Here is a 27,144-nt window from a genome sequence, read left to right as displayed (position 1 = left end):
AGGGGTTATGGGGAGAAGGCAGGAGAATGGGGTTAGGAGGGAGAGATAGATCAGCCGTGATTGAATGGCGGTGTAGACTTGATGGGCTGAATGGCCTAATTCTTCTCCTATCACTTATGAACATGTGCAAGTATCATTGGTGTTCACATACATTCTGAACATAGTTGCTCATAGAGTCATAGAGGTATACAGCATGGAAACAGGCCCTTCGGCCCACCACACCCATGATGACCAAGGTGGCATGTTGAGCCCACCTCATTTGGCCCGTAGTCTCTTAAACCCTTCCAATCTCCATATATGCCTGTATTATACATAATGCATATTCCATATATGTATCTCATATGTATATATTCCATAATGTATCTCCATATATGCCTGTATTATACATAACTATGTAGCTGGTCCTATGTTATTGCATTTGGCCCTTAGCCTTCCAAGCCCCACCTTTACATATGTCTCTCCACATTATATATAACTACACAGGTAGTTCATTTGTGACGAAACCCTTCCTGCCCACATACATGTCAACATATAGAGTGCAGATGGTTCATATTTATGTGTGTCTGTGTGTGTACTTAATCATTGAATTTCTAAATGAATATATTTTTAATATATTTTTATATTAATATGTTAATATATTTTTAATATATTCCCACAGTCAATAGACAATAGACAATAGGTGCAGGAGGAGGCCATTCGGCCCTTCGAGCCAGCACCGCCATTCAATGTGATCATGGCTGATCATTCACAATCAGTACCCCGTTCCTGCCTTCTCCCCATACCCCCTGACCCTGCTATCATTAAGAGCTCTATCTAGCTCTCTCTTGAATGCATTCAGAGAATTGGCCTCCACTGGCCTCTGAGGCAGAGAATTCCACAGATACTGGAATACTGGAGTTGCTGGAATTTATTCCTGGGTTCGTGTGCTAAGCTTGCAATATGATGGTTTAGTTTTAAAATCATAAGTCATAAGAGATAGGAGTAAAATTAGGCTATTCGGCCCATCAAGTCTACTCCGCCATTCAATCATGGCTGATCTATCTCTCCCTCCTAACCCCATTCTCCTGCCTTCTCCCCATAACCCCTGACACCCGTACAGATCATTGCTGCTGCATTTGGCTGTGGAATTCTCATTTTAAAACCCACTTGAACAGGTACATGGATAGGACAGGTTCAGAGGGATATGGGCCGAATGCAGACAGGTGGGACTAGTGCAGATGGGGCATGCTGGTCGACGTGGGCAAGTTGGGCCGAAGGGCCTTTTTATTATTCATGCTGTCAGACTCTATGACTCTGGTGAAGTCAACGGAACTCTACTCTGGAAGCCAAGTACAATTTTGCAATTGCTGCTCTGTCATGTATTTTGTCCAATAAAAACTGAAACAACAGGAAATCAGGGCAAGTCTCGCTCGACTGGTAACCCCCTTTGTCCTGTTTCTCTTTCCACAGATGCTGCCTGACCTGCTGAGTGTTACTTGCATTTTATGTTTTTCATTCAGTTTTCCAGCATCTGCAGTTTTTGTTGAAATATTAATTGAGTGCATATGGCCAGGGAGCTATTTACATTATATTTTAGATTTTAATGGACATAACTAACAATACATACACTAACAACACCTCCAGATTCAGGGACAGTTTCTTCCCAGCTGTTATCAGGCAACTGAACCATCCTACCACAACCAGACTTACCATCCAGCTTACTGGAGACCCTCGGACCATCATATATCGGACTTTACCCTGCGCTAAATGGCATTCCCATTATCCTCTATCTGCACACTGTGGACGATAGATTGTAATCATGCGCAGTCTTCCCACTGACTAGATAGCACGCAACAACAAAAGCTTTCACCGTACCTCAGTGCACGTGACTATAAACATGACACGTTCACGTCTGAAGAAGGGTCTCGATCCACAACGTCACCCATTCCCTCTCCCCAGAAATGCTGCCTGTCCCGCTGAGTTACTCCAGCTTTTTGTGTCTATCTTTGGTTTAAACCAGCATCAGACAGTTCCTTCCTACACACTAAACTAATGTACACATTTGCTAAATTTTGCCATCCATTATCTGAGAAGGTTTCGAAGGACCAAGGTCATTTTTGGAGTCAAAAACTGAGCTGAAAATAGTCAAAAGAAATTGGGAGTTAGTCCTATTGGTTCAGATGAAAGGTCTCGACTCGAAACACCAACTGTCCATTTCCCTCCAGAGATGCTGCTCAACCCGCTGAGTTCCTCCAGCACGGTGATTTGTGCTCAGGATTCCAGCTTCTGCAGTCTCTTTGTGTCATCAAAGGCATTTTAAATATCCTGAGAATTGAAAATCAAAGCTGACTGAGTGAACATGTCAAAGACTAGAGGGCAGAACTTTAAGGTAAGATGGGCAACATTTCATCGGTTCATGTCATAGGAGCAGAATTAGGCCATTCGGCCCATCAAGTCTACTCCGCCATTCAATCATGGCTGATCTATCTTTCCCTCTCAACCCCATTCTCCTGCCTTCTCCCCATGACCCATGACACCCGTACTAATCAAGAATCTGTCAATCTCAGCCTTAAAATTATCCACTGACTTGGCCTCCACAGATGTCTGTGGCAATGAATTCCACAGATTCACCACCCTCTGACTAAAGGAATTCCCCCTCATCTCCTTCGCAAAGGAACATCCTTTAATTCTGAGGCTGTGCCCTCTGGTCCTAGACTCTCCCACTGGTGAAAACATCCTCTCCATATTTACTCTGCAAAGGCCTTTCACTATTCGGTAAGTTTCAATGAGGTCCCCCTCTCATCCTTCTAAACTCCAGCGAGTACAGGCCCAAGTCTTCAATCGCTCATCATAGGTTAACCCAACCGCACACAGACCGCAGGAACTGATCAAGGATAAGATGCGTCCTCTTATTCTGAGGTCCTCGACTCTCCCACGAGTTCCATAGACAAAGTCCAATGGTCGCAATGAGGTAGAGGTAGAGGTTAGACAGGGTCACCGTGGATAAAGCCCCTGCTCTACTTTGATGTGGTTACGTGGGATATATCCTTGTACATCTACAAGAGGGGCAGATGGCATCTAGCTTTACGTTTCATCCATAAGATGGAACTCCTAACCAAGTGGCACTTCCCAGTGCCAGCACACGTCTCTATACCTCAATGGACAGACTCAGAAGGTGATCGACATCCACAGTTACACACAAGAGAGCAAGAAGGACCGACACATAGTAAACAAGCAATGAAAGACAAACTAAATGTGCCACCTTGTGCAATGAGCTTTATTTGTTAGTTGATGACTGAACCAACAGTGTCGGTACAAAGTTTTCAGCAACAGCTGCAGTAACTGATAAAGGCCAGGCTTTGTTGATAAAGCACCAGATTTGAGAACAGAAGATAATATATATATATATATATATATATATAAATAAAGGCTCAAGATGCTGGAGTAACTCAGCGGGTCAGGCAGCATCTGTGGAGAACATGGATAGGTGACGTTTCACAGAGTGCTGGAGTAACTCAGCGGGTCAGGCAGCATCTGTGGAGAACATGGATAGGTGACATTTCACAGAGTGCTGGAGTATCTCAGCGGGTCAGGCAGCATCTGTGGAGAACATGGATTGGTGATGTTTCACAGAGTGCTGGAGTAACTCAGCGGGTCAGGCAGCATCTCTGGAGAACATGGATAGGTGACGTTTCGGGTCGGGACCCATCTTCAGACTGCGTGTCTTTTTTGTAACCTGCCCACGTTCTCCAGGGATGCTGCCTGAACCCGCTGAGTTACTCCAGCACATTGTGTGTCTTTTTATTTTGTAAAACCAGCATCTGCAGTTCCTTGTATCTCTATAACGGATTAATAATTGTGTTTTTACTCAATGGGAAATACACTGCTGCAGGATAGAATATTAAAAGAAAAATCAAAACACAAAATTGACAACATGGCAGTTTAACAAAAATGTACAGTCAGAACAAAATAGATGGTTCTGCATTAAACAGGTAATGTTTAACAATGTCTTCCCAGCAATAATTATGGTCTATCCATTATTTAACATGACTAAAATCAAAGTCACTTTAATCTGTCAATATTTCATCATCTTTGCTCAGAGTTCATGCAGCCTTTAGCTGTTCCAATAAGTTCATAAGTGACAGGAGCAGAATTAGGCCATTCGGCCCATCAAGTCTACTCCGCCATTCAATCATGGCTGATCTATCAACCTTCTCCTCTCAAACCCATTCTCCTGCCTTCTCCCCATAATCTCAGACACCCGTACTAATCACGAATCTATCAATCTCTGTCTTATGTAATCCACTGACTTGGCCTCCACAGCCCTCTGAGGCAATGAATTCCACAGATTCACCACCCTCTGACTAAAGAAATTCCTAAAGGTACGTCCTTTTATTCTGAGGAGGTGGCTTCTGGGCCCGAGATGCACCCTCAGGATCTAGTCCAACATTGAGCTAAGTTCCAAACCTCAGATCCATAAAGTCCTAGCCTGCCTAACCTCTCCCTATTGCTCAGGCCCTCGAGTCCTGGCTACATCCTTGTAGATCTTCTCTGTGCTCTTTCCAGTCTAATGACATCCTTCCCATAGCAGGGCGACCAAAACTGAAGACAATATTCCAAATAGGGCCTCACCAATGTCACTTTCTCCCCATTCTTCCATTACATAGCATCCATTTCATTAGGTCATTCGGCCCATCGTCTACTCCGTCATTCAATGACAGCTGATCTATCTCTTCCTCCTAACCCCATTCTCCAGCCTGTTCCCCATAACCCCTGACACCCGTACTAATCAAGAATCTATATCTCTGCCTTAAAAATATCCATTGACTTGGCCTCCACAGCCGTCTATGGCAAAGAATTCCACAGATTCACCGCCCTCTGACTAAAGAAATTCCTCCTCGTCTCCTTCCTAAAGGAACGTCCTTTAATTCTGAGGTTGTGCCCTCTGGTCCTAGACTCTCCCACTAGTGGAAACATCCTCTCCACATCCACGCTACTTGCATAGGATTACTACAGGAGGTATCCAAATGAAGATGCCATTGGGAAAGTGGGCACAAAGGAGCAAACATCAGACTTGGCCAAATGTAATGAATGATCAACGTGTTGGCATAAATCTCTAGTCATCCCAGTGTTTGGTTCTGATCTTGAAAACAGAGAACAAACACAAACACTGAGAATAGAGAGGGTGAACACACACAGTCTTTCACCCAGGGCAGGAGAATCAAAAACCGGACGACGCAGCTTTAAGAGGGGAAAGATTTAACAGGAACCCGAGGGGCAACGTTTCCACACCTAGGGTGGTGGGTGTTTGCAACAAGCTGCCGGAGGAGGTAGTGGAGACGGGGACTATCACAACAGACCGCTGTGGAGGCAAAGTCTTTGGGAATTTTTAAAGTGGAGATTAACAGGTACTCGAGTGTTAAGGGTGTGATAGGTTACAGAGAGAAGGCAGGAGAATGGGGTTGAGAGTGAAAGATAGATCAGCCATGACTGAATGGCAGAGTAGACTCAATGGGCCGAATGGTCTAATTCTTGCTCCTACCAGTTATGACCATTTACAAGACACTTGGACAGGTACATGGATAGGAAAGGTTAGAGAGATATGGGCCAAACGCGGGGCAATGGGACTAGTATCGATGAGGCACGGACAAGTTGGACCGAAGGGCCTGTTTCTGTGTTGTATGACACACACACACAACACACACCCACCCACACCACACACCCACAACACACACCCACAACACACACCCACAACACACACACACCCACAACACACACACACAACACACACCCACAACACACACCCACAACACACACACACCCACAACACACACACACCCACAACACACACCCACAACACACACCCACAACACACACACACCCACAACACACACCCACAACACACACCCACAACACACACACACCCACAACACACACCCACAACACACACCCACAACACACACACACACCCACAACACACACACCCACAACACACACCCACAACACACACACACCCACAACACACACCCACAACACACACACACCCACAACACACACACACCCACAACACACACCCACAACACACACACACACACACACACAATGACATTGCACATTTAGCACACACAACAGTAGATGCATTGCTACAACGTTTAATTTTAAGTAACACAAAACAAAACCTACACCATGCATACAATAAAGCTCAGATTCTCATGCTCACAGTAAAATGCCTGTGGCCTTCTGTCAATGTTATGATCATATACAGCAGGGGAATCAGCCTACAGCAGACGTTTCACTCTTTACACCGTGTCCAGTTGCACGCACTACACTTAGCTATTGCTCTTCAGGCATTTTCTAGTAAAGGAGGGGAAGTGTAGCTGTCTGTGCTCCAACAGGACATCAAACTAATTAAACTTGTCGACACAAAATGCTGGAGTAACTCAGCGGGTCAGGCAGCATCGCTGGAGAGAAGGAATAGGTGACGTTTGGGGTCGAGACCCTTCTTCAGACTGAGCGTCAGGGGAAAGGGAAACGAGAGATGGAGATGGTGATATGGAACAAATGAACGAAAGATATGCAAAAAAAGTAACAATGATAGAGGAGACAGGCTGTGTAACTGTGGGCTAGGTGAAAACAGGTTACAGACAATGAGACTCAACAAGACGACTTTGAAGCTGGTACAACAACAGGTGGAGGAGGGTCGGAGAGAAAGGGTTGTGAGGGTTACTTGAAGTCAGAGACATCAATATTCAGACCGCTGGGCTGTAAACTTGTTGGTGGACAAGACTGCGTTAACAGCATTGATGTACTCCAGCATCTTGTGATACCTTCGATTTGTACCAGCATCTGCAGTTATTTTCTTTCACTTGATGTACAGAGGAATCCTTAATGGCATTGCTATACAGGGGGAACTTGGGATCCAAGTCCATAACTCCCTGAAAGTGTAGGAAACAGCCGCAAATGCTGATTTATACCCGAGATAGACACAAAAGGCTGGGGTAACTCAGCGGGTCAGGCAGCATCTCTGGAGAGAAGGAACAGGTAACATTTCGGGTCCGGACACTTCTTCAGACCCTTAAAGTGGTGGCTCAGATAGACAGAGTGGTAGAAAAGGCGTGCATGCTTTAATCGATTGTGCCATTGAAAATAAGAACCAGGAAGTCACGATGCAGCTCGATCACATTTGGAGTATTGCATGCAGTGCTGACCAGGCATGCCCAGAACGATGTGGAGGTTTTGTAAAGGCTACATTTATCAGAGTGACATATGTAGGTAGGAACAGCAGATGCTGCTTTACACCAAAGATAGACACAAAATGCTGGAGTAACTCAGAGGGTCAGGCAGCATCTCGGGAGAGAAGGAATGGGTGACGTTTTGGGTCGAGACCCTTCTTCAGACTGATGTCAGGGAAGGGGGCGGGACAAAGATAGGATGTAGTCGGGGGCAGGAAGACTAGTGGGAGAACTGGGAAGGGGGAGGGGATGGAGAGGGGAAGCAGAGACTATCTGAGGTTAGAGAAGTCGATGTTCATACCGCTGGGGTGTAAACTGCCCAAGCGACACATATTACTTTTAGAGATGCAAAGATAGGATAGACAGTCAGCTCCTTTTCCCCAGGATGGAAAAATCAAATACTTGAAGGCAGAGCTTTGACATTATTAGGGAACAAACTTTGTTTTTACACAGAGAGTGGTGGGTGCCTGGAACAGTCTGCAGGGTGGTGGTAGAGGCAGAGGAGATGGGGGCATTCAAGAGGTATTTGGGTAGGCTCATGGATATGCAGTGGATGGAGGGATATGGATGATGTACAGGCAGATAAGAGATGGTCTTGGCATCATGATCCGCATAGACACTGTGGGCTGAAGGGCCTGTTCGTGTGCTGTGCCTTACGTGACAACAAGCTGCCCGACACAAATTATAAATCACTTTGAGGAGGTCTTCACCTGCTGTTTGAGAGCTTCATGCTCTGTTTGATGTTCCTCGTTCACGATTTCTGGGTCTTGATCTTCAGCTTCCTCGTGTGGATTGTGGTCATCATCGCCTGACAGCCAAACAATGGAAAACCTCGTTACTCAATCGCTCAATGTGTACGTTAGTTTACTTTACTCTGGAGAACGCTGGCCGGCGCGGACTCGATGGGCCGAAGGGCTCGTTTCCGAGGGGCCCTTTGGCCCACCGTGTCCGCTGAGGGCATGTGGAGAAGGCAGATGGTTCCGATCAGCTTGCTGCTAGTGTGGCCATTTTGTTCAGCTGGGAGCAGCTGTTGGAGGAAGGTTTATTATTGACACGCCTACCGAGGTACAGTGAAAACCTTTGTTTTGTATACTATGAAATCAGATCAGATAATGTTAGATACATCTCAAGGGGGCTAGTGGAATCAAGGGATATGGGGAGAAGGCAGGCACGGGTTACTGATTGGGGATGATCAGCCGTGATCACAATGAATGGCGGTGCTGGCTCGAAGGGCCGAATGGCCTCCTGCACCTATTTTCTACGTTTCTACGTTTCTAATACAATACATGGATACAATCAAGCCAAACTCAAGTACAACAGGTGGAGCAAAGGGCAAGATACAGAGTGCAGAATATAGTTCTCAGCATTGTAGCGCATCAGTCCCAGAGACAACATCCAATGTCCGCAATGGGGTAGAGGTGAATCGGACAGTGCCCTAGCTTATGGAAGGACCTGATAACAGAGGGGAAGAAGCTGTTTCTTAGTCTGGTGGTGCGTGCTTTCAAGCTTCTGTACCTTCTGCCGAACAGGACAGGGAGAAGGAGGAATGACCTGGGCGGGACAAGTCTTTGATTACGTTGGTTGCTTTCCCGAGGCAGCGTGAGGTGTAGATGGAGTCGATGGTGGGGAGTGCGGTCTGGGCGATGGACTGGGACACGTCTACAATCGCTTGTGGTCTTGGGAAGAGCTGTTCCCAAACCAACACTGCGATGCTACCCGACACTGTGGTGCATCTCCAAGGCCTGGCAGCATCTGTAGAAGGAAAGGACAGGCAGCGTGGCAGGTGGGCACCCTTGTTCAAACTGGTTGGAGTGGGGAGCAGATGGACAGAGGTGAAGGCGGGGCAAAGCCTGCTGAGTGATAGGTGGATACAGGTGAGGGCGGGGCAAAGCCTGCTGAGTGATAAGTAGATACAGGTGAGGGGGGGTTGATTGGCAGAGCGGTGGAGTGAGTGATAAAGAGCAGAGATGGCAAGGAGCCCATTCCTAGATTCCACCTTACCCTCTTCTTCCTCCTCCTCCTCTCGCACATCGTGTTCATCTTCAGTTTCAGCAGCCGCATCGTCACGATGGAAATCTGCCTGTCGCCTGCAGAACGACACAGTTAACAATGAACGGCCCGCAGTTAACCCACCATCACCACAGACCACAGTAAACCCACCATCACCACAGTAAACCCACCATCACCACAGACCACAGTAAACCCACCATCACCACAGACCACAGTAAACCCACCATCACCACAGACCACAGTAAACCCACCTTCACAACAGACCACAGTAAACCCACCTTCACCACAGACCACAGTAAACCCACCATCACAACAGACCACAGTAAACCCACCATCACCACAGACCACAGTAAACCCACCATCACCACAGTAAACCCACCATCACCACAGACCACAGTAAACCCACCATCACAACAGACCACAGTAAACCCACCATCACCACAGTAAACCCACCATCAACGCAGACCACAGTAAACCCACCATCACCACAGACCACAGTAAACCCACCATCACCACAGTAAACCCACCATCACACAGACCCTGCAGAACGACACAGTTAACAATGAACGGCCCGCACAGTAAACCCACCATCACCACAGACCACAGTAAACGCACCATCACCACAGACCACAGTAAACCCACCATCACCACAGACCACAGTAAACCCACCATCACAACAGACCACAGTAAACCCACCATCACAACAGACCACAGTAAACCCACCATCACCACAGACCGCGTGGAGCTACTGCCTCTCAGCGCCAGAGACCCGGGTTCGATCCTGACTGTGGGTGCTGTCTGTGCGGAGTTTGCACGTTCTCCCCGTGACCTGCGAGGGTTTTCCCAAGATTCTCCGTTTTCCTCCTACGCTCCAAAGACGTGCAGGACAGGGAGAATGAACAAACTCCGTACAGGCAGCACCCGTAGTCAGGATCGAACCCTGTAAATTGTAAAGTGTCCCTAATGTGCAGGATAGTGTTAGTGTACGGGGTGATCGCTGGTGGGCACGGGCACCGTGTGCTGAAGGGCCCGTTTCCACGCTGTATCTCCAACGTAAAGACACAGTAATTGCAAACAATTAAAAGTCATGGACAGGAAATCAGATGAGGCTGTGCAGGTGAATTTTAAGAATTTGGAATAATTACGAAGGAGGACCTCAAAAGACAAAATTGTATGGATTGCTACCCGTATCCTTTGGACTTTGGACTTTAGGCGTACAGTGAAAAGCTTCTGTGCGTGCTGACCAGTCAGCGGAAAGACAATCTATGACAGCAAGTGAGCCACTTACAGTGTAAGGTACTGTACATAAGGGGATAACGTTCAGTGCAAGGTAAAGCTAGCAAAGTCCGATCAATGATAGTCCGAGGGTCACCAATGAGGTAGATCGTAGTTCAGCACTGCTCTCTGGTTGTGGTAGGATGGTTCAGTTGCCTGATAACAGCCGGGATGAAACTGTCCCTGAATCTGAAGGTGAGCGTTTTCACACTTCTGTACATTCTGCCTGATGGGAGAGGGGAGAAGAGGGAGTGGCCGGGGTGAGACTGGTCCTTGATTATGCTGCTGGCCTTGCCGAGGCAGCATGAGGTGTAGATGGAGTCAATGGAAGGGAGGATGGTTTGTGTGATGGTCTGGGCTGCGTCCACAATTCTGTGCAATCACTTGCGGTCAATAGGCAATAGGTGCAGGAGGAGGCCATTCAGCCCTTTGAGCCAACACCGTCATTCAATGTGATCATGGCTGATCATTCCCAATCAGTACCCCGTTCCTGCTTCTCCCCATACCCCCTGACTCCGCTATCCTTAAGAGCTCTATCTAGCTCTCCCTTGAATGCATTCAGAGAATTGGCCTCCACTGCCTTCTGAGGCAGAGAATTCCACAGATTCACAACTCTCTGACCGAAACAGTTTTTCCTCGTCTCCGTGCTAAATGGCCTACCCCTTATTCTTAAACTGTGGCCCCTGGTTCTGGACTCCCCCAACATTGGGAACATGTTTCATGGTCTTGTATCGGACTGTTCCCTGTGTATGGAGTGCTTCCCTGTGTATGGGTCTGTTCCGTGTGGATGCAGTGGTTCCCTGTGTATGGGACTGTTCCCTGTGTATGGGACTGTTCCCTGTGTATGGGACTGTTCAATAGACAATAGACAATAGGTGCAGGAGTAGGCCATTCAGCCCTTCGAGCCAGCACCGCCATTCAATGCGATCATGGCTGATCACTCTCCATCAGTACCCCGTTCCTGCCTTCTCCCCATACCCCCTCACTCCGCTATCCTTAAGAGCTCTATCCAGCTCTCTCTTGAAAGCATCCAACGAACTGGCCTCCACTGCCTTCTGAGGCAGAGAATTCCACACCTTCACCACTCTCTGACTGAAAAAGTTCTTCCTCATCTCCGTTCTAAATGGCCTACCCCTTATTCTTAAACTGTGGCCCCTTGTTCTGGACTTCCCCAACATTGGGAACATGTTTCCTGCCTCTAATGTGTCCAATCCCCTAATTATCTTATATGTTTCAATAAGATCCCCCCTCATCCTTCTAAATTCCAGTGTATACAAGCCCAATCGCTCCAGCCTTTCAACATACGACAGTCCCGCCATTCCGGGAATTAACCTAGTGAACCTACGCTGCACGCCCTCCATAGCAAGAATATCCTTCCTCAAATTTGGAGACCAAAACTGCACACAGTACTCCAGGTGCGGTCTCACCAGGGCCCGGTACAACTGTAGAAGGACCTCTTTGCTCCTATACTCAACTCCTCTTGTTACGAAGGCCAACATTCCATTGGCTTTCTTCACTGCCTGCTGTACCTGCATGCTTCCTTTCATTGACTGATGCACTAGGACACCCAGATCTCGTTGAATTCCCCCTCCTCCTAACTTGACACCATTCAGATAATAATCTGCCTTTCTATTCTTACTTCCAAAGTGAATAACCTCACACTTATCTACATTAAACTGCATCTGCCATGTATCCGCCCACTCACACAACCTGTCCAAGTCACCCTGCAGCCTTATTGCATTTTCCTCACAATTCACACTACCCCCCTGTGTATGGGACTGTTCCCTGTGGATGGGACTGTTCCCTGTGTATGGGGCTGTGGGCTGTTCCCTGGGTATGGGACTGTTCCCTGTGGATGGGACTGTTCCCTGTGGATGGGACTGTTCCCTGTGTATGGGGCTGTGGGCTGTTCCCTGTGTATGGGACTGTTCCCTGTGTATGGGACTGTTCCCTGTGTATGGGGCTGTTCCCTGTGTATGGGACTGTTCCCTGTGTATGGGACTGTTCCCTGTGTATGGGACTGTGGGCTGTTCCCTGTGTATGGGGCTGTTCCCAGTGTATGGGACTGTTCCCTGTGTATGGGACTGTTCCCTGTGTATGGGTCTGTTCCGTGTATGGGACTGTGGGCTGTTCCCAGTGTATGGGACTGTTCCCTGTGTATGGGGCTGTGGGCTGTTCCCTGTGTATGGGGCTGTTCCCTGTGTATGGGACTGTTCCCTGTGTATGGGACTGTTCCCTGTGTATGGGACTGTGGGCTGTTCCCTGTGTATGGGGCTGTTCCCAGTGTATGGGACTGTTCCCCGTGTATGGGACTGTGGGCTGTTCCCTGTGTATGGGACTGTTCCCCGTGTATGGGACTGTTCCCTGTGTATGGGACTGTGGACTGTTCCCTGTGTATGGGACTGTTCCCTGTGTATGGGACTGTTCCCTGTGTATGGGACTGTGGACTGTTCCCTGTGTATGGGACTGTTCCCTGTGTATGGGGCTGTTCCCTGTGTATGGGACTGTTCCCTGTGTATGGGACTGTTCCCTGTGTATGGGACTGTTCCCTGTGTATGGGACTGTTCCCTGTGTATGGGACTGTTCCCTGTGTATGGGGCTGTGGACTGTTCCCTGTGTATGGGACTGTTCCCTGTGTATGGGACTGTTCCCTGTGTATGGGACTGTTCCCTGTGTATGGGACTGTTCCCTGTGTATGGGACTGTTCCCTGTGTATGGGACTGTTCCCTGTGTATGGGACTGTTCCCTGTGTATGGGACTGTTCCCTGTGTATGGGACTGTTCCCTGTGTATGGGACTGTTCCCTGTGTATGGGACTGTTCCCTGTGTATGGGACTGTTCCCTGTGTATGGGACTGTTCCCTGTGTATGGGACTGTTCCCTGTGTATGGGACTGTTCCCTGTGTATGGGACTGTTCCCTGTGTATGGGACTGTTCCCTGTGTATGGGACTGTTCCCTGTGTATGGGACTGTTCCCTGTGTATGGGACTGTTCCCTGTGTATGGGACTGTTCCCTGTGTATGGGACTGTTCCCTGTGTATGGGACTGTTCCCTGTGTATGGGACTGTTCCCTGTGTATGGGACTGTTCCCTGTGTATGGGACTGTTCCCTGTGTATGGGACTGTTCCCTGTGTATGGGACTGTTCCCTGTGTATGGGACTGTTCCCTGTGTATGGGACTGTTCCCTGTGTATGGGACTGTTCCCTGTGTATGGGACTGTTCCCTGTGTATGGGACTGTTCCCTGTGTATGGGACTGTTCCCTGTGTATGGGACTGTTCCCTGTGTATGGGACTGTTCCCTGTGTATGGGACTGTTCCCTGTGTATGGGACTGTGGACTGTTCCCTGTGTATGGGACTGTTCCCTGTGTATGGGACTGTTCCCTGTGTATGGGGCTGTGGGCTGTCCACCAAACCTTGCTGTGATGCATTGTGACGAGATGCTTTCTGAGATGCATGTGTAGATGTTGGTGAGACGTGTTGGAGAGTTGTTGCAGAGGGGCTCACTTGAACTGCTCCTGCTGCACCAGCTCCTCCTTGTGCCTCTCCTCCTGCTGGAGCTGCTGCTGGTGATCCATGTACTCCCGCAGCCTCTGCTGGTGCAGGGCATCTTGGCGCTCCTTCAGCTTGCGTGCCTCCTCTTCCCGCAGGTCTGCCAGTCGCTGCTGCTCCAGCTGCTCCTCGTACGGCGACTTCTGCTTCCTCTGTTCCCCAAATAAAAAAAAACCCACAAACCAATTAAACAAACAGAAGACAGACACAAAAACAGCTTTCTTTCCCACGAGCAGTGGCTGGTTTTTCAGTCAGAGAGTTGTGAATCTGTGGAATTCTCTGCCTCAGAAGGCAGTGGAGGCCAATTCTCTGAATGCATTCAAGAGAGAGCTAGATAGAGCTCTTAAGGATAGCGGAGTCAGGAGGGTATGGGGAGAAGGCAGGAACGGGGTACTGATTGAGAATGATCAACCATGATCACATTGAATGGCGGTGCTGGCTCAAAGGGCCGAATGGTCTCCTCCTGCACCTATTGTCTATCGTCTACTCAACAACCAAAAGTCTGTAGCCTCCTTTTGCTCTGGTATTTTATTTCATTCTTCACATGTGTAAGTTAGAATGTTTTATTCCTAAGTGTTTACAGTATGTCGTGTTGTTACTTGCAAGCAAAGCACCAAGGCACATTCCTTGTATATATACACATACTTGGCTAATAAAATGTATTCAATTCAATTCAAATGCTGGAGTAACTCAGCAGGACTGGCAGCATCTCTGGAGAGAAGGAATGGGTGACGTTTTGGGTCGAGACCCTTCTTCTGAACGAGTCAATTCTGAAGGATGGTCTAGAACTGAAACGTCCCCCATTCCTACTCTCCAGAGTTGCTGCCTGTCCCGCTGAGTTATTCCAGCACTTCAGTGTAAACCAGCATCTGCAGTTCCTTCCACTACAATTAAATAAGTAGATTGATTGATCAAAATTGATTGTACCCCAAATGTGGTCCTCATTGTCCATTAACCAATGTGGTGGGATCAGTGGTCCTCATTGTCCATTAACCAATGTGGTGGGATCAGTGGTCCTCATTGTCCATTAACCCAATGTGGTGGGATCAGTGGACTATTTCTGTGACAGTAAAAGCACCATTGAACTATTTGTTTAGTTTAGAGATACAGCGCATTAACAGGCCCTTCGGCCCACTGCGTCCGTGCCGACCAGCGATCCCCGCGCACTAACACTATCCTGAGGGACAATTTTTTACATTTATACCAAGCCAATTAACCCACAAACCTGTACGTCTTTGGAGTGTGGGAGGAAACTGAAGATCTCGGGGAAAACCCACGCGGGTCACGGGGGAGAACGTACAAACTCCGTACAGACAGCACCCGTAGTCGGGATCGAACCCGGGTCTCCGGCGCTGCATTCGCTGTATGGCAGCAACTCTACCGCTGCGCCACCGTGACCGCCCATATTGATTTGGACAGGATCATGGAAAGGTTTAGAGAGATATGGGCCACACGCAGGCAGGTGGGATTAATGTAGATGGGGCTTGTTGGGCGGCATGGGGAGGTTGGGCCGAAGGGCCTGTTTCCATACTATATGACTCTCTGACTATGACTGAGAGATATAAGAGCATGGGAATAAACCCTTGCAGTCTTTGTCCACCATCAATCACCCCTTCACAATAGTCCTATCCAATGTTCTTATCCACACTAGGGGCAATTAACCTACAAACCTGCACGTCTTTGGGATGACGGAGGAAACCAGAGCAACTGGAGAAAACACAGGGAGAACTCTACACAGGCTGCCCCCGAGATCAGGATTGAACCTGGGTCTCAGGTGCTGTGAGGCAGCAGCACTACCAGCTGCACCTTTCTGCTGTCCTTGTGCGGACCAAGTCTGAAGAAAGGCCCGGACATAAAACGTCACCTATCCACGTTCTCCACAGATGCTGCCTGACCCGCTGAGTTACTCCAGCACTCTGTGAAACGTCACCTATCCATGTTCTCCACAGATGCTGCCTGACCCACTGAGTTACTCCAACCCTGACTCCAAGGTATGGGGAGAAGGCAGGAACGGGGTACTGATTGAGGATGATCAGCCATGGCTCAAAGGGCCGAATGGCCTCCTCCTGCACCTGTTGTCTATTGTCTACTGTGACTCCACCATTCTGTGTCTGTTCTATGTGGATGGGGGGACATTTATAAGGCAGCATATCTACTGTCCCCTTGTGTCACATATCTGTAAAGGCACTAAATTACTGAAGCATGTAAACACCAAACAAAATATCCCACGTGGTAACACAAGGAACTGCAGACGCTGGCCAATCCTTCAGTATCAAAGACTAGAGGCCTTTGTGTGGCACGGTGGTGCAGCGGGTAGAGCTGCTGTCTCACAGCGCCAGAGACCCGGGTTCCATCCCCACAACGGGTGCTGCCTGTACAGAGTTTGTACGTTCTCCCCGTGACCTGCGTGGGATCTCTCTGGGTGCTCTAGTCTCTTCCCATACTGCAAGGTTTGTAGGTTAATTGGTGTCAGTAAATTGTCCCTAGTGTAGGATACAACTAGCGTACAGGCGATTAGTGGTCAGCACGGACTCGGTGGGCTGAAGGGCCTATTTCTAGGCTGTATCTCTAAATTAAAACTAAACTAAAGGGCATATAAACAATAGGTGCAGGAGGAGGCCATTCGGCCCTTCGAGCCAGCACCGCCATTCAATGTGATCATGGCTGATCATTCTCAATCAGTACCCCGTTCCTGCCTTCTCCCCATACCCCCTGACTCCGCTATCCTTAAGAGCTCTATCTAGCTCTCTCTCTTGAATGCATTCAGAGAATTGGCCTCCACTGCCTTCTGAGGCAGAGAATTCCACAGATTTACAACTCTCTGACTGAAAAAGTATTTCCTCATCTCCGTTCTAAATGGCCCATCCCTTATTCTTAGACTGTGGCCCCTTGTTCTGGACTCCCCCAACATTGGGAACATCTTCAAGGTGAGAAGGGCAAAGTTTAAAGGAAATGTGAAGGACATTTTTGTCTACACAGAGGATGGTGAGTTGCTGGAACTTGCCAGGGCTGGTGGTGGTGGAGGAGGGTGCACAGTGGCATTGAAGAGACTTTTGGATCGGACAAGGATATGTTGGGAATGTAGAGATATGGATTATATGCAGGTAGATTAGAGTTGATCTTGGCACAATGTTCAACACAGACATTGAGGACCGAAGAGCCTGTTTGTGTTCTGTAATTTTCTATATTCGAAGTACATATTTGATTAAGATAAATGCAAGAGATAATCATGCATAAGTAGGCTTGTGTTCTTTTACATCTGCTAAAACCCTAACAACATAAAAGTTTGAAGAAGGGTCTCCACCCGAAACATCACCCATTCCTTCTCTCCAGAGATGCTGCCTGACCCGCTGAGTTACTCCAGCATTTTGTGCCTGTCCTCAACATAAAAAAGATCAGCATCTTCAAGAACTTGAGGGGAAAGGAAGATTAGAGTTTGGTGGCCATTTGTGTGAGCAAAAGGTCGAAGGATTGGTCTTCACAAACACCGGAGAGATGACATTTGATGTTCAGCACAGGGAGAAGGAGGAGAGGTTGGGTGGTCAGATGTTTAATGGGAACAGGATTAATGGAGCATGAGGTGGAACCCAAGAAGGAGGTGTTTGAAGAATATTCACTGGAATTTAGAAGGATGAGAGGGGATCTTCTAGAAACATAAAATTCTTAAAGGATTCGACAGGCTAGATGCAGGAAAAATGTTCCCCATGTTGGGGGAGTCCAGAACCAGGAGTCAGTTTAAGAATAATGGGTTATGTAGGTTAATTGGCTGGGTAAAAATGTTATAAAAAAAATTGTCCCTAGTGGGTGTAGGATAGTGTTAATGTACAGGGATCGCTGGGCGGCACGGACTTGGTGGGCCGAAAAGGCCTGTTTCCGGCTGTATATATATGATATGATATGATATGGTCGGCCATTTAGGACTGAGATGAGGAAAAACCTTTTTACCCAGAGTTGTGAATCTGTGGAATTCTCTGCCACAGAAGGCAGTGGAGGCCAATTCACTGGATGTTATCAAGAGAGAGTTAGACATGGCTCTTAGGGCTAATGGAATCAAGGGATATGAGGAAAAAGCAGGAATGGAGTACTGATTCTGGACGATCAGCCATGATCATATTATCATATCATATCATATATATACAGCCGGAAACAGGCCTTTTCGGCCCTCCAAGTCCGTGCCGCCCAGCGATCCCCGTACATTAACACTATCCTACACCCACTAGGGACAATTTTTACATTTACCCAGCCAATTAACCTACATACCTGTACGTCTTTGGAGTGTGGGAGGAAACCGAAGATCTCGGAGAAAACCCCCGCAGGTCACGGGGAGAACGTACAAACTCCTTACAGTGCAGCACCCGTAGTCAGGATCGAACCTGAGTCTCCGGCGCTGCATTCGCTGTAAAGCAGCAACTCTACCGCTGCGCTACCGTGCCGCCTGAATGGTGGTGCTGGCTCGAAGGGCCGAATGGCCTCCTCCTGCACCTATTTTCTATGTTTCTAAGAAGGCCAAGGAAGATGGAGGACAACCTGAAGAAATGGAGAAAAGATGGGAGCATGGGGTCAAGCAGGCAAGAGATGGGTTCCAAATCCAATGGAATTCAAGGCTTACAACTCCACCTAAAGTAAGTGTATCCCCCTACACCCCCTCTCCCCCCCCTCTCCCCCCCTACACCCCCTCTCCCCCCTACACCCCCTCTCCCCCCTACAACTCCACCTAAAGTAAGTGTATCCCCCTACACCCCCTCTCCCCCCCTACACCCCCTCTCCCCCCTACACCCCCTCTCCCCCCTACACCCCCTCTCCCCCCTACACCCCCTCTCCCCCCTACACCCCCTCTCCCCCCTACAAACCCCTCTCCCCCCTACACCCCCTCTCCCCCCTACACCCCCTCTCCCCCCTACACCCCCTCTCCCCCCTACAACTCCACCTAAAGTAAGTGGATTGAGTTTCATACAGAATCACAACTTTAACATATTGATGATCCTCATTCCAGTTTAGTTTAGAGATACAGTGCGGGAAACAGACCCTTTGGCCCACCGAGTCGGCGCCGACCAGCGATCCTCGCACACTTGTGACATGGGCAACAGACACAAAGAAGCCCCTGAGCTCCCACATTTACTACTGGAAAGTGGAAGCCCAGAGTGGTGGGGGATCAGAGAGCAGCACCAGAGTTTGGGGTACTTTTGCAATCAAATTCTGGCCTTGTCCTTGGAACAAATAAATGAAGAGGAGAGAGAGAGAGACAGAGACAGAGACAGAAAGAGAGAAAGAGAGAAAGAGAGAGAGAGAGAGAGAGAGAGAGAGAGAGAGAGAGAGAGAGAGAGAGAGAGAGAGAGAGAGAGAGAGAGAGAGGGGAGGGAGGGGGAGGGAGAGGGAGAGGGAGGAGGGAGAGGGAGAGAGAGAGAGAGAGAGAGAGAGAGAGAGAGAGAGAGAGAGAGAGAGAGAGAGAGAGAGAGAGAGAGAGAGACGCGCCATGCCCACGTTGGTGCATGCATTACCTCGCTGGGGCTATTGGTGGGTTGACCGTGTTCTTCCGTACGCTCATTCCCATCGTCGCGGTCGTCGGTCCGGTGACTTTCCACGTCCTCCTCCTCGACAGGTTGGCGGTGGGTTTCTCTCTGTTCCACCGTGTGGTCCTTGTCTTCCTGCTCCCACTCACGGCGTTCCTGCCCTTCCTCCTCCGTCTGCTCGCCCTCTGCCTGTCCCGGCTGTGGATGCCGTTGCCAGTTCTCATGCTGTAGGTGTTGCCTTCCTGCCACCTCTTCGCCACCTCCCCTGGTTTCAGAGACGTCATCTTCATCCACGATTGGCTTTGCGTGTGAGGGTTTACCTTCCCTCTGAAACAGAGACGAGCATCAACTTCACTCATTTAGTTTAGTTTAGTTTAGAGACACAGCGCGGAAACAGGCCCTTCGGCCCACCGAGTCCGCGCTGCCCAGCGATCCCCGCACACTAACACTATCCTACACTCACTAGGGACAGTTTTTAAAAACATTTATACGAAGTCAATTAACCTACAAACCTGCACGTCTTTGGAGTGTGGGAGGAAACCGAAGATCTCGGAGAAAACTCACGCAGGTCACGGGGAGAACGTGCAAACTCCGTACAGACAGCACCCGTAGTCAGGATGGAACCCGGGGTCTCTGGCGCTGCATTCGCTGTAAGGCAGCAAATCTACCGCTGCGCCTCCGTGCCGCGCCATCATTGCCTGGTTATCCCCACTAGTCCCTAGTGTGTGGGATAGAACGAGTGTACGGGTGATCGTTGTTTACGGGAGGGGGGGGCAAGCACGTTTAGGGCTTTGTACGTGAATAGGAGGAGCTTGAAGTTGATTCTGTACTGTACAGGGAGCCAGTGGAGAGAGGGCCAGAATCGGGGTGATGTGGTCCCTTTTACGGGTACGACCCTCAGGAGTCTCGCTGCGGCGTTTTGGACCAATTGCAGGCGGGACAGGGATGATTGGCTGATCCCAGTGTATAGGGAGTTGCAGTAGTCTAGGCGGGAGGAAATGAATGCGTGGATGATTTTTTTCAATGTCGACAAATTGGAGGAAAGGTTTGATTTTAGCTATGGTACGAAGCTGGAAGAAGCTGGCTTTTACCACAGCGTTGACTTGCTTGTCAATCTTTAATGCAGAGTCAAATATCACGCCAAGGTTTTTGACATGCGGTTTGACTAGGCAGGATAGACTTCCAAGGCTGCCTGTTATCGTTTTGATGGAGTCGGGGGGTGTCCTCAAGGCAGTGTAAGAGGCTGATTAAATTTGACCGGTTGTTGGGTTTCAGGGGAAGATAAAGCTGTGCGTCATCGGCATAGCAGTGGAAAGAAATGCCGTGCCTTTGAATGATTTGGCCGAGGGGGAGCATGTATAGAGAGAAGAGAATGGGGCCTAGGGTGGAGCCTTGTGGAACCCCACAGGAGAGGCTAGCTGGGGAAAGAGGAATAACTGCCTATGTTGATGGAGAAACTCCTATTTTTGAGGTAGGAAACGAACCAGCTCAGGGCAGTGCCATCAACGCCAACCGCGTACCGGAGACGGTCAATAAGGATGGTGTGGTCCACTGTATCGAACGCTGCGCTGAGGTCGAGAAGGAGCAGGATTGCACAGTCGCCGGTGTCGATGGCGAGAAGCAGGTCGTTGTGTACCTTCAACAAGGCAGACTCTGTGCTGTGGTGGGCTCTGAAACTTGACTGGAAACTTTCCAGGATGGTGTATTGGTGCAGGTAGGGCACTAATTGGTTTAGAATTGCCTTTTCAAGGACTTTTGACAGGAATGGCAGTTTGGAAATGGGTCTGTAGTTGCTAGGCAAGGTGGGGTCTAGGTTAGGTTTTTTCAGTAGGGGCTGGACCACCGCGTGCTTGAAACTGGTTGGAACAGTGCCAGTGGCCAGAGAACTGTTGATAATAGAGAGGATGCTGGGACCAGCTATTGCAATGACATCCTTCAGAAGGGCAGTGGGGGCAGGATCAAGGGGGCAGGTTGCAGGTTTCATAGCGGAGACAAGCTTTGCAAGGGAGGATAGAGTGACGGGTTGGATGAACAGACCAGTGAGACAGCTAGGTCACGGGTGGGAGGGGAAATATGCATTCTAATGTTCTCAACTTTGCTAGTGACAAATGTAGAGAATTCTTCGCACTTAGCAGGGGACCCAACTAAGCTGGTACTGGGGGCGGGACATATGACAGAGGTAATTGTGCTAAATAGGACCTTGGAATTATGAGAGTTTTTGGAAACAAGGTTGGAGACGTATTGTGCTGTTGCAGACGTTACTGCTTCCTGGTAATCTAACTCAGACTATCTTTGACTGGACCTGACTGGACTTTACCCTTTGCACTAAACATTATTCCATTTATCATGCATCTGTATACTGTAAACGGCTCAATTGTATTCACAGATTGTCTTTCAACTGACTGGTTAGCACGCAGCAGAAAGCTTTTCACTGTACCTCGGTACACATGACAATAAACTAAACTCAACTCAATTACATATAGAAGGATCTATCCATCGCCATAGCAACTTGGAGGACCTTACAAAGCCTCACTGAGCCTCATATTACTATGTATAATATATTTCTTCAGCTGCATAATAATTGCTTAATAACTTCTGAAGAAGGGTCTCGACCCGAAACGTCACCTATTCCTGCTCGCCAGAGATGCTGCCTGACCCGCTGAGTTACTGCAGCTTTTTGTGTCTGTCTTCTAATAATTTCTAGGCCCTGACATCTTAACCCAATTCTAATAAATCAGTCTGAAGAAGGGTCTCGACCCGAAACGTCACCCATTCCTTCTCTCCTGAGATGCTGCCTGACCTGCTGAGTTACTCCAGCTTTTTATGACACCTTCGATTTGTACCAGCATCTGCAGTTATTTGCCTAATAGATTTATAGCTTTTTTTAGTTGCGCGGAAGAAGGCCCTTCGGCCAACCAAGTTCACATCGACCATCACAGACCCGTTCACAGTAGACGATGGTGGTAGCTTTGTGGGAAAAGAAACGCAGTGAAAACCACCACCACGAAAAGCTGCCAATCCCAACCAAGGAACAGCTCCCACCTGTTCTCAGGTGTGACTGGAAGACCTGGAGGTCCATCAGTAGGAGTTGTACAGGGATGGGCCGACGCAAGGCCAACCTGAGCAAATGGGGCCCTGTAGATGCAGCAGACACTGTGGAACATCTGTACAGTCCATGCCACAACCACTAGGATGCCCACTGCTTGGTGAACAATACTGCCTGGATGATCTAGCGGTGGCGAACGAGAAGGCAGGCTGTCCACTGTGCAAGAGCCTGGCCCAACACTTGATACATAGATGATGGACACGAAGAAGAAGAGCCCGTTCACACTAGTTCAATGTTGTACCACTTTCACACCCACTGCCTGCAATTTACAGAGGGGCCAATTACCTACAAACCAGCACGCTTCTGGGATGTGGGAGGAATCCAGAGCACCCGGAGAAAACCCACACGGTCAGAGGGAGAGAATGTGCAAACTCCACACAGACAGCAGCCGTAGTCTGGATCGAACTGGAGGTCTCTACCTGCTGCTCCACTGTGCCGCTCCACTGTGCCGCTCCACTGTGCCGCCCCACTGTGCCGCCCCACTGTGCCGCCCCACTGTGCCGCTCCACTGTGCCGCCCCACTGTGCCGCTCCACTGTGCCGCTCCACTGTGCCGCTCCACTGTGCCGCTCCACTGTGCCGCCCCACTGTGCTGCTCCACTGTGCCGCCCCACTGTGCCCCACTGTGCCGCCCCACTGTGCTGCTCCACTGTGCCGCCCCACTGTGCTCCACTGTGCCGCCCCACTGTGCCCCACTGTGCCGCCCCACTGTGCCGCTCCACTGTGCCGCCCCACTGTGCCGCTCCACTGTGCCGCTCCACTGTGCCGCCCCACTGTGCCGCCCCACTGTGCCGCCCCACTGTGCCGCCCCACTGTGCTGCCCCACTGTGCCGCTCCACTGTGCCGCCCCACTGTGCCGCTCCACTGTGCCGCTCCACTGTGCCGCTCCACTGTGCCGCTCCACTGTGCCGCTCCACTGTGCTGCCCCACTGTGCCGCCCCACTGTGCCGCTCCACTGTGCCGCTCCACTGTGCTGCCCCACTGTGCCGCTCCACTGTGCCGCTCCACTGTGCCGCTCCACTGTGCCGCCCCACTGTGCTCCACTGTGCCGCTCCACTGTGCTCCACTGTGCCGCTCCACTGTGCCCACTGTGCCCACTGTGCCGCTCCACTGTGCTGCCCCACTGTGCCGCCCCACTGTGCCGCTCCACTGTGCTGCCCCACTGTGCCGCCCCACTGTTTCATGACCAATTAAAGATTAAATACACACACAGGTTTCTAGGCTTTGAGATTAAGTTACAAACGATGAAGTTGGCACTTTAGAAGAATAACATCTCCACATTCTAGGCCCGAGCAGTGGCTCAATTATATAATCCAGCTGCAGATCCTGGAACAAAATGCAGAAATATACAGAGACACCATCAGCCCCTGAAATAAAGATCTTTGCTTCGATTAATCTCCAAACTGAGGCAGGGGAAGGTTTCTATCCAAAGTATGAAAGTTCAGTGTAGAAACAAGGAACTGCAGATGCTGGTTGTCAAACAAAGACACAAAGTGCTGGAGTAACTCAGCGGGTCAGGCAGCATCCAGGAGAACATGGATAGGTGACGTTTGTGGGTTGGTTTAAGCAGTCTGAAGAGGGGTCCTGAACTGAAATGTCACCTAACCATGTTCTCCTCAGATGCTGCCTGACTTGCTGAGTTACTCCAGCACTTTGTCCCTTCTGTTTTTAACAGAATGATGATCCCAGGAATGATAGGGTTAATGTATGATAAGCGTTTGATGGCACTGGGCCTGTACACGCTGGAGTTTAGAAGGATGAGGGAAATCATGAAAACATGACATTCCTTGACAAAGGAGGGTGGTGAATCTGTGGAATTCATTGCCACAGACGGCTGTGGAGGCCAAGTCAAGAGACCGATTCCTGATTAATAACGGTATCAAAGGTTTTGGGGAGAAGGCAGGAGAATGCGTTTGAGAGGAAAGATAGATCAGTCATGATTGAAGGGCGGTCGGTGTAGACTCGGTTGTGAACATTCTGTATTGTATAATGTAAGTCAAAAGCATTTTGTTCTTTGTTGTCAGGATTACATTTCTAAAGGTTTAGTTTAGTTTAGAGATACAGCGCGGAAACAGGCCCTTCGGCCCACCGAGTCCGTACCGACCAGCGATCCCCGCACATTAACACTATCCTACACACACTAGGGACAATTTTACATTTTATGCCAAGCCAATTAATCTACAAACCTGCACATCTTTGGAGTGTGGGAGGAAACCGAAGATCTCGGAGAAAACCCACGCAGGTCACGGGGAGAACGTACAAACTCCATACAGGCAGCACCTGTAGTGGGGATGGAACCCGGGTCTCCGGCGCTGCATTTGCTGTAAGGCAGCAACTCTACCGCTGTGTCCTTAAGGTAATTAAATTAAACATAGAACATAGAAAATAGATGCAGGAGGAGGCCATTCGGCCCTTCGAGCCAGTACTGACCGCCATTCAATATGATCATGGCTGATCATCCTGAATCAGTACCCCATTCCTGCTTTTTCCCCATATCCCTTGATTCCTTTAGCCCAAAGAGTTAAATCTAACTCTCTTGAAAACATCCAGTGAATTGGCCTCCACTGCCCTCTGTGGCTGAGAAGTCCACAGATTCACAACTCTCTGGGTGAAAAAGGTTTTGCTCATCTCAGTCCTCAATGGCCGACCCCTTGAAATGAAATTTGGAATCGATTCTGCTCCCCACCTTGGTTCCACATTGACGTACCTCAGTCTCATCAACCTTGTGAGGGACCTGGCCATGTTCTCCCTGTCGCTCCTGAAAGGTCAATGGGTCAGCCACGCCTTGATGGGACTGGTCTCCATTGAAGGAAGGAGGCTTTTGTTCACCTTGTCTCAGGCTGGGCATTTTGTTGAGGGTTTCACGGAGCTGCTTGTATTCTTCCACTTGAGCCTGTTGTTCAAAAAAGAAAATCTTGAGGCGATAATTGCTATTTAAAAGACCACTTCAACAAAGGCGCAAGGAACCGCAGATGCTGGTTTACAAAAAAAAGACACAAGGTGTCGGAGCAACCCAGAAGGTCTGGCAGCATCTCTGGAGAACGTTGATGGGTGACGTTTTGGGTCGGGACCCTTCTTCAGACTGATTGTAGTGGGGGTGGGGGGCAAGCTGGAAGAGAAGTAGGGGGCAGGACAAAGTATGGCAAGTGATAGGTGGATACAGGTAAGCTGGGGGGGTGGGGAGGGTTATTGGCAAAAGGGTGGACAAAGGCCGTAGATGGGACGAATGTAAAAGGCTGTGAGAAAAAGCAGGGAATATGAAGCCAGAGGAAAGGATCTAGTTGGTAGTTTGTATTCAGAATTAGTTCATCAATGGAGGGAATTGGATCAAATCCAATATGCCCAATTGGGCAAGTGGTTGAAATGGTCATATTTCATCGTTCCTCAGAGGGTGGTGAATCTGTGGAATTCTTTGCAACAGAAGGCCATGGAGGCCAAGTCAGTGGATATATTTAAGGCAGAGATAGATAGATTCTTGATTAGTACGGGTGTCAGAGGTTATGGGGAGAAGGCAGGAGAATGGGGTTAGGAGGGAGAGATAAATCAGCCACGATTGAATGACAGAGAAGATTTAAAATGCTAGAGTAACTCAGCGGGTCAGGCAGCATCTCGGGAGAGAAGGAATGGGTGACGTTTCGGGTCGAGACCCTTCTTCAGACTGATGTCAGGGGACGGGGCGGGGGCGGGACCAAGATAGAATGTAGTCAGAGACAGGAATGTAGTCCTAGGCAGAGTAGATTTGATGGGCCAAATGGCCTCACTCTACTCCTATTCCTTATGACCTTATGAGCCAAGTCTTACCTGGGCAACTGAGAGTGAGTTTTTGTGGTCTTCTAAGGTCACTTGGAGTTGGTCATGTTGTACCAGCAGGTTCTTGTTTAGTTGCTGCATCAAAAAAGACAAAGCAAGTGTGATGTGGGCTGAATAAGAACTGAAGTATTAATAGATTATCAAGAATAACTGGGTTTTTTAAAACGTTTAACTTTTACTTGTGGATTATATTCAGTTCAGTTTAGAGATACAGCATGGAAACAGGCCCTTTGGCCCATCGAGCCCACACCGACCAGCGATCCCCACACACTAGCACTATCCTACACACACTGAGGACACTACAATGACACAAAGCCAATTAACCTTCAAACCTGCACGTCTTTGGAGCGTGGGAGGAAACCGGAGATCACAGAGAAAACCCACGCAGGTCACGGGGAGAACGTACAAACTCTACACAGACAATAGACAATGGGTGCAGGAGGAGGCCATTCGGCCCTTCGAGCCAGCACCGCCATTCAATGTGATCATGGCTGATCATTCTCAATCAGTACCCCGTTCCCACCCTCTCCCCATACCCCCTGACTCCACTATCCTTAAGAGCTCTATCCGTACAACCTGACAACACACGTAGCCAAGATCGAACCGGGGTCTCTGGCGTGGAAGGCAGCAAATCTACCAGCTGCTCCACCGTGCTGCCCCCGAATGCACTTTACA

The 27,144-nt window shown here is 49.1% G+C and overlaps 1 protein-coding gene across 3 annotated transcripts in view; it reads right to left on the bottom strand.

Moving 5' to 3' along the window:
* The window catches only part of LOC144599722 (uncharacterized), a 74,633-nt gene that overhangs the window by 6,841 nt on the left and 40,648 nt on the right, over positions 1-27,144 (bottom strand). For 2 of the 3 annotated variants that reach the window (XM_078410980.1, XM_078410981.1), the window contains exons 7-12: positions 26,461-26,544; positions 25,367-25,552; positions 19,543-19,881; positions 14,000-14,196; positions 9,213-9,298; positions 7,922-8,019 (exon numbers count right to left, since the gene is read on the bottom strand). In XM_078410980.1, coding sequence (XP_078267106.1) covers positions 7,922-8,019; positions 9,213-9,298; positions 14,000-14,196; positions 19,543-19,881; positions 25,367-25,552; positions 26,461-26,544 — 990 coding nt within the window. The remainder of the gene's footprint in view (positions 1-7,921; positions 8,020-9,212; positions 9,299-13,999; positions 14,197-19,542; positions 19,882-25,366; positions 25,553-26,460; positions 26,545-27,144) is intronic. The other variant, XM_078410982.1, reaches the window with a different exon arrangement.

The sequence above is a fragment of the Rhinoraja longicauda genome, chromosome 13 (assembly GCF_053455715.1).
Source record: "Rhinoraja longicauda isolate Sanriku21f chromosome 13, sRhiLon1.1, whole genome shotgun sequence".
NCBI classification, from domain to species: Eukaryota; Metazoa; Chordata; class Chondrichthyes; order Rajiformes; family Arhynchobatidae; genus Rhinoraja; species Rhinoraja longicauda.
This window is presented reverse-complemented; position numbering and strand designations above follow the sequence as displayed.